The 8,365-nt window shown below is 34.6% G+C and overlaps 1 protein-coding gene across 2 annotated transcripts; it reads left to right on the plus strand.

Annotated features, from left to right (window-relative positions):
- Positions 1-1,343: 1,343 nt before the first annotated feature.
- Positions 1,344-5,024, plus strand: LOC111876175 (probable E3 ubiquitin-protein ligase RHG1A). 2 transcript variants are annotated; one of them, XM_023872700.3, is made up of 6 exons: positions 1,344-1,725; positions 2,331-3,781; positions 3,881-3,931; positions 4,022-4,120; positions 4,205-4,342; positions 4,671-5,024. In XM_023872700.3, the coding sequence occupies exons 2-6, from the start codon at positions 2,384-2,386 to the stop codon at positions 4,803-4,805; spliced, it is 1,821 nt and encodes a 606-aa protein (XP_023728468.1). In that variant the 5' UTR covers positions 1,344-1,725; positions 2,331-2,383; the 3' UTR covers positions 4,806-5,024. The 2 variants fall into 2 exon arrangements, with proteins under 2 accessions (XP_023728468.1, XP_023728469.1); XM_023872701.3 differs by having other exon boundaries at positions 2,337-3,781.
- Positions 5,025-8,365: the final 3,341 nt, after the last annotated feature.

An 8,365-nucleotide genomic window follows, 5' to 3' on the forward strand; every position in this document is an offset into this window, starting at 1 on the left:
TGTTGTTGAAAGTTCCGATTTTTCAAGTGATTTGTTGTTTTGCTATTTAATGTTCCTTTCTTGAATTTGTTGTTGAATTTATTCATACATGAACATATAGATACATATCTGATCACACATACCTGAACACATGATTTTATTCATGCTTGATTTTGCTGATTTTTGTTGATAAGTTCATATTTTTGCTGATTTTTGCTGATAAAAGGTGGGAGTAGTATTGTTGAGGTGACTATTTAGGAGAGTTTGAGGTTGAAAGTGGAGAAGAATTGAGATGAAACTGGGATTCCAATGACATCAAATAAGGACTGAAGGCGGAAATGGATTGTGTGTTGGAGGGAAATGAAATCAGGTGAAAAATATGATAAGAGGAGGATTGATAGCGAGAAAGGAAGAGTTAAAAAAGGATGTAATTTTGAAGTGATTATAGCTCTGGAGGAATGTGTGGATTGATTTTCTGATGATCTTGATCGAGGTTTTCTCCCCATTGAATTTGAAGACTTCTTCGGAATTGGTGATTCCATAGTATATTGAGGTGGAAGTTTGTATTTGAAGTGTGAATTAATGGTATAAAATGTCGCTGAAAAGTATTCTAGCTACGATTACTTGTTTTTGCATTCATTATATTCAAGAAGTTGTTTTTTGTATAGGTTTGCTAGTGTTTGGTGTAATTGAGGATTTAGATTTTTAAAGGATTTGTGTGTAATTTACATTTTGTATGAAAATTTGTATGTTTTTATAATTCTTGAGCAACTTCATCAAACACTGGACAAATAAATAGGATAAAATGGTTATTTTTCATCAGTCAACATATTTAATAAGATATACAATCAAACAATATGGTTTCTTACTCAGTCCAAATTTATTAACAAGACAAACATTTTCCAATCGATACTTTATCAGTCAACAACCATCACACGAAACCTTAAATATGAATACCTACCTATATTTATCTAGATTGTAATATATACTCACTTTTTGTTATACACAAATTAGATAACAAACAAAATAAAATAATATCGCGTGGGATTTGAAATTTAAAAATGGGTTGCAGAGTTGCAGAGATCTTTTTACCCGAAAAAGCATACATGGAAAAGACGTTAAATAGTAAGATGAGTGAGTAGTGAGTCGTAGGGGCTTAACGTGAAAGCGAATGCAAAGGCTTTTGAGTCTGACTGAAGAGTAAAGAGTGAAGAGGAGGTGCTTGGCGTGAAGAAGAAAACAAGAAACACAGCTTCACAGTTGATCGGCTCGGCGTGCATTGGGACAGGAGGAGAGACAAACACCATTTGGTAACCACACCCACACACATTACCTTACCCCTCTTTTTCTTTTCTTTTTTCTTTGGGAAACTAGCGACTTTTCACTCTTTCTCTCTCTGGGTCAGATTGTAATTTAAAGATTACCCTCTCCTCTTTAATCCAACCATCTCTCCATCTCTCTCTCTCTCTCTCTCTCTCTCTCATGTCATTTTACACCCACAAAACACAATTTCATCTTTGATTCTCTCCCCATGTCTCTCTAAACCCCCTCTTCCTCTTTGAAAAGGGGTATCTGCTTCAAGAATCAGAAGCCTGATTGATTGATTGATTGTTTGGAGAGAGGGGGTGCGGTAAAGACGAAGTCGTTTCGATCACCATCTTCGCCTTCTTGGACAACCGTTTCGAACTCTTCTTATACCCGTTCATCTTAGATCCATCGCCTACAATCTCTTCGCTTTTTCGTTTGGTATGTTCTTCGACACACCTTTCATCCATCATTCTCGATGATGCCCGCTTTCTGCTTTCTGTATTTTGTAATTTCTCATCTGGGGTTTACTTATCTTCAAGAAAATTTTCTTCATTTCTGTTGTATTTTAATCGAGACGCTACGTTTCCCCCAAAACTTTTTTTGTTTTTTGTGCATTTTTTCGTGTGTTGGTAGATTCACACCCTTTTTGTCTATATACCATTTGATACTTCTTTTGACTGTTTCAATAGTTTGCTATTTATCTTATTCATGAACGAATTCCTCCAATTTCATCGAGTTTATGATTATGTTCTTGAAATAATGCTTTATGTTTCTATGTGTTGGGTGTATGCATATATTTATCTATATGCATTGATTGTAGATTTGGGTAAATCCATTGCTTGTAAATGGCTTGCTCGATTTCTGCAAATTAAGTGAATTTGACTCCAGGTTTAGTGGGTGGGTGGTGTTTGGTTGCAAAAGTTTTCTTCTTGTTCACTTTGTTCTTGTTTTCATTTTTCCGATTCAATTTTAATACTTGTTGGGTTCAAAATTGGGGAAACTTCTTTTTTATGCATAACAATAACATTAATATCTCTGAAAAGTTTCAGGCTTTCAACGAAGTTGCGATCATCTTGGTAGATTGTTGGTTGGTCTAATGCAAGGACAGAGTGGTGCTATCGGTTCTTTTCCTGCAACATTAGGGTTCGAACATGGTTCGTCATCAAGTGATGCAAACGTAATCGATCAGCAAATCTGCTTTGAAAACAATATGCAAAACTCTCCATCAAATGATCTGTTTCTGAACTCAACAAATCAAGAAGGACAGAATTTAAGTATGTGGAATGTTGGTGAACCCAGTTCAAGTTCTTCTTTAATGAAATCTTGCCCTGAATCACCATCAAGTTTGCTTTCATTATGTGATCATAACAATGTCACCATGAATCTATCAAATTCTTTATCAATGGCTACTAGTAGTAGTAGTAGTAGTTCCCCTCTTTCTGACCCTTTTGGATCATCTTCTGATCATATTGAATTGGATGAACGGAGATTGTCTCGGAAAAGAAAAGCAGTGGAATTAGGACAGTCTTCTTCCGGAAATGGAATTGGAAGCTCGGACATGTTTCAAAGGGCGGAAAGTGGTTCGATCACATGGCATGGAAGCGAAGCTACTCCAACTTCGGAATCAATTATTCCGAGACTTGGATTGAGTGTTGGTGGAGGAAACGAGAATTCCCGTGTTGAAAACACTCGTAGAAATGTTTTGAGGATTACATCTTCTCATCAACAAGATTTATTACCGAGTAATAGTGATAATCGGGAACCCGATGTTTCGGGTTTATATCCTTCTCTGAGACTTAACCCTGTAGATTTTTTAACACCACCTGTAGCAGTGACATCAGATGATTTATCGAGTCAGAGTGGTCAACCGGCTTTGAGGATTCCGGCGTTGAGAAGGAACATTCAATCGACATCGAGGTGGAGTAGGAATCCAAGCTCGAGATCCAACCGATCATCATCGAATCTTGTCATTTCCGATCGGAATGAACCTGATTCCATTTCCGACCATCCTCTGTTTGCCCAGCCGAGTGATGCGAGAACCGCTGTCCAAACCGAACTCAACTGGAGTGCAAACGGTGGTGGTGGGGCCGTAAACAACGTCGGAATTGGTGTTTCTGATTCTTCTCGAGCCTCACCGAATTCAGGGCCGATTCCGACATCTGCAGCACCTAATTCCGTTCCACCTCGTGGCTCCCCGCATTATCATCCCCGAAGGCTATCGGCATTTCTTCGTAGATCTTTATTGTCGGCTTCTGATTCCGAGGCTGGTGGTGGACCGAACAGTAATCTTTTCCCTCGACTGCCACCAGCGATTACTACTTCGGAATTAGGGATTCCAATTCCGCCTGTAGTTAGCGGCCCAGGACAACATCATCAACCTCACTCGAGATCCTCGGTATTGCTCGGTAGGCAGCTCGATGGTGCTTTTGGGATTCCGTATCTTTCTCGAACCATGACAGGTGGAAGTGAAGGAAGAGGCAGACTCGTGTCTGAGGTTTGTTCTTTTATAATCATTCCACAAATGTTTAGGGACCAAAAGTGTCAAACTTAGAAGTCGAGGGACTAAATCTTAACCATGTCTTTGTTAATGCAGATTCGCAATGTGTTGGATCTGATGCGCAGGGGTGAACCCTTGCGATTTGAGGTTAGCTTTTGTCAATTTTAAAAGAGTTTACTTTTTAAATTTGAGATTTTTAAAAAAAGTTTTAATTTTGTGGTGTTTTGTGTGTTGTAGGATCTTATGATCTTAGATCAATCGGTTTTCTATGGGATTGCGGATATTCACGATCGACATAGAGATATGAGGCTTGATATTGATAATATGTCCTACGAGGTAAGTATATTATGATTTATTTTTCTCAAATTATGTTTTAAGAAATTGGTAATTTTGATGATAACATCTATTATTGTTTTTCAGGAGCTACTGGCTTTAGAAGAGAGGATTGGAAACGTGAACACGGGATTGAGTGAAGAGGCGATTTCAAAGCATCTGAAGACGAAACAGTATGTGGCTGAAATCGGTCAGCCTGATGCAGAACCTTGCTGCGTATGTCAGGTATATTAATCTTTTTTCTGACTTTATTTGTTATGTCGTTTTTATACATTTAATATAATCTTCAATTACTACTTTTTGAAAAACGTTCGAAACTTAAATTAAATTAAATTTTGTTATTTCAAATATTTTATCAATTCATGATATTTTATTTTTTTAAACATTAGTTTTAAATGATAAATAAACTTTTCTTCTCTATTTGAAAATACATATAGTAATTTACCTAGGGTTGTATTTATTTTATTGAACTTTATTTCTGTAAGATAGTTAAATTTTTTTTTTTTCAGTTATTCATCATCAATTTAATTCCATTACTTTGTTGTGTCATCAGGAGGAATATCATAATGGAGACGATCTTGGAACATTGGATTGTGGGCATGACTTCCATCACGGTTGCATCAAACAATGGCTGCAACATAAGAACTCGTGCCCGATTTGCAAGTCAACAGGATTTGCGAAACTTTGAGAGCCAAAAAAGGGTCATTCATTAATGAAAATTTCATTATTTCTTGGATCGAAAGTAAAGGTGTATTTGGGGAGAATTGTTGGCAAATAATATTCTTTGCCTGGTATCGATTAAAGTTATATTTACCTTGTTACTTTTTGTATTTTTTTTAAAATCTTCTTGTGGCACTGAAACTTCTGTCAATTTTCCATTTATTTATGCTCATCAACAAGTTCCAAATTTTGTAGCTTGCTTAATGGTTTTCTATGATAAGACACTTGTTTATGCAACAAGGTGGTTTTATCAATTTATACAAGGATCTATTAATTGTGCGGTTGTTTTTTGTTAGTTATCAATGTGTTATTTCATCATATAAGATAAGTTGCAATTTGATTGCATAAATATGGATTAGTATAGAGTTGGTCTTTGTTGTTTGCTTAAATTTGCAATTTCAGTCCATCTTTGAAATAGTGGATAGGTTGTATAATGCAATGTTTTAAAAACCGGTTTGAACCGGCCGGTTGGACCGGGAACCGTGGAAGCAAACGGTTCAAATATCATCGGTTTAATGTTTGATTTCTGAACCGGATTGAACCGGCTGTTTTTTAGAAAAAACCCGATTGAATTGGTCAAAATAAATCGGTTAAACCAAATAAAAACACATGGAAAAGAACTATTTGCATAATAAATTGTGGTGATTTTTTTCAAATCTATTTAGTTTTTTCTAAATAAAAACATATGGTAAATGTTATAATGTTTTTTGATGTGTTTGCATTCATCCAAAACTATATTTTGTTTCGGTATTATATTTTTTTTTTTCTTTTCAAACCTATATGGATTGATGTAAAACACTAAAATTTATGGTTATGTATTTAGATACAATTTATTTTTATGTATGTTTTTAATGTGACATCAAATTCATGATTTATATATGTATGCATGTGTAGAAAAATAAAAAAAAATGAAAATTATAGAAATCGGTTGACCCGACGGTTGAATCGGAAACCGGTCACTATACCGGTTCAACTTAAAAATCGGTTTTTAAAGCATTAGTATAATGTGGTTTTCAGATTCTGCTCAGATATCACTTCTCAATGACTAATCAAACGTATCTGTAGTGTTAAACATTGTTCTTGAGTTTTTTAAAGAAGGGAAGAAAAGGAGAAAATTTGTGCTTTTAATTTTTTTAGGAGGTGAATAAAATAAAAGACAATGAATAATGTTAAGAGCAAAAATTTATTCTTTTTAATCAATAATGACATAATATAAATAACATTTACTCCACGTAAAACATTTTACAACATGATCGTTTTAAAATTTTCAAATATCGAATAAATTCCATTATAAATATTTTGTGGTAAAAATTGTAATATAACCAAAGTAATGTAAATAAAACCAAACTTAAGCATGAATAATTGTCATAAAAATTGTAATTTAACAGGTACCAAGTTTTATAGAATATTTCAAGAACTCACATGAAAATAAGTGTATGTTTCAATTTTTACGCCCTGGATTATTTCTAAGGCTACCAAATTTAAAATAAATTTAGAAAAATTAAAATACAGAAAAATATCGACTAACATGACATCCAACATGTATATAAAAATGCTTTATCATTTCGTATACTCGGCAAATGAGGTGTCCTATTCGGTTTTGGAGACGACGGACTTCTTCACCTATTCGGTTCAATGGTTTGAGTTTATACTTGGCAAACAAGGTGTCCTATGCATTTATAGTCTCGAGAGCCCAATCTTTGACATTACAAGACCACATTTTACGTGACAACGACATTTGTGGTATTGATTCTGATTATCTTTGTCCTTTGGTTCGTCTATATGATACGATTTTAGAATTCAATTGTAGCATTTTTACTAACAAGGACACTGCCCCCTAAATTCCAAAAAACATTGGTGTGTGCCCTTTTTAGCAAAACTGTCATGGATATGGAAATTGACTTGGACATGTCTGTTAGTTAGAAAGAAGTTTTTGAGTGTCTTTGAGCACCTCATGCTCAGAATTTTCTACTAACTATCCATATTGATGGTATCTTTCATCATGTCTCCTGTGGAATATAGTACTATCCATCGATACCGCCTCATAATTCTTCTATTCCCGATCAATGAGATATGTCCAGTTTGCCACAATACATGTTTGGACACCTTTGGGGAACATGACAGTTCATTGTACAACGCTCCCACGCTTCAAATATGATCATGATGTGGTCAAAGATGTTTTCTTTGACGTTTGTAGGCGTGCCGATATTTCCGTTAAGAAAGAAGCGGTTGTGAACTTTTTGACTGACCCGCTGGATGGAAGATCCATACCCTGACATTTTGTTCTTCGGATGGGTAGGAAGGAAACATGATTGTGTGGATGTTACTGAGGTCTCCCCTCTCGTGGGTTTTAGAACTGAGTGTTTCACAACGGGACATGCTGCTTTGAAAGTTGTCGAATGCAAAATGACAAAACACGAGAATATATGCATTGAAAATCAACATGTTTATACCTTTCGTATTTGATACCTTTGGTTTTCTCGCATCTGAGGCAATCGAACTTTTCAACAAAGTCCAACAAGTCATGCATAGTAATGTTATGTCCCATAAATGTACGGTTGTTGTTTTCAAAAGTATTAGTTTTGACGCAACTTTTTGTTTGTTTGCCTTCCGAAGCTATGTACTGATTCTTATGTTACGATGGGAATAATATTATCTATCCCAAAGCATGAAGAGGCAGTCGACTAGACACAAACACACATGTGTGTGTGCAAGACAAACTGATTTTGAGAAAGAAAAATCGAGTTTTAAATTGATATTCAGAAACAAGTTCTTGAATCTTTGTTTGGTTGTCAAACCAACAAATAATGGGATAAAATAATATTAATAAAGCTCAAATCACTATTTCTAATACTAAGATAGTATAGAGTAAGCAGGGTCGGTCCACAGGAATACATGACTTCTTATCTTGCCATATTTCCACACATAATACAAATAATATTAAAATGGGGGATTGTGTTTGAACTTGAATTAAACTTCATAAATAAGAAAGATTGATAACTAACGCAGTAAAAGAAGTACATTTCCGATTCTAACTCTTATACATGTATTATGTTGAAAGATGTAATATGATTACAACTCATGTTCAATCTAGGTTGGTAAATTGGATATTAATAAACTCTAATATCCAAATTGGCAAAAGTATTTTATTCAAAACAAGCTCTTCAAATAAAACTTCATTTAATTGATTCAATTCAAATAAGCTCTTGCATCAAATCATTAAATGACATTAAGTTCTTGCACTAATTACCAACAATGTTTAACATTCCTCTTAAGCTTTGGAATATAAACATTTAATCTTTGATTGCACTAATTTTGATCTAATTACAACCAAGTAAGTGTGTGTTACTAACATCAAATCATAAAACATATACGAATTTCATAATTTGATTAACTAGATTGACTAGAACCCTAATTCATTGATCAAGTGAAAAAGAGAACCAACCAAACACATGATTAAGATCAAATCAAAGATTACTAGATGTTAAACATAAGTCAAATTCAAGTTACAACCTAACAACGCATACT

This window comes from Lactuca sativa, chromosome 1 (assembly GCF_002870075.4).
Source record: "Lactuca sativa cultivar Salinas chromosome 1, Lsat_Salinas_v11, whole genome shotgun sequence".
NCBI classification, from domain to species: domain Eukaryota; kingdom Viridiplantae; phylum Streptophyta; class Magnoliopsida; order Asterales; family Asteraceae; genus Lactuca; species Lactuca sativa.

What these genes read in the sequence shown, in the direction of transcription:
- LOC111876175 (XM_023872700.3), top strand. Translation starts at nt 2,384, where the DNA reads ATGCAAGGACAGAGTGGTGCTATCGGTTCTTTTCCTGCAACATTAGGG. An exon ending in GTGAACCCTTGCGATTTGAG is followed by an intron (nt 3,932 to 4,021) that starts GTTAGCTTTTGT and finishes TGTGTGTTGTAG; the next exon opens with GATCTTATGATCTTAGATCA. An exon ending in AACCTTGCTGCGTATGTCAG is followed by an intron (nt 4,343 to 4,670) that starts GTATATTAATCT and finishes TTGTGTCATCAG; the next exon opens with GAGGAATATCATAATGGAGA.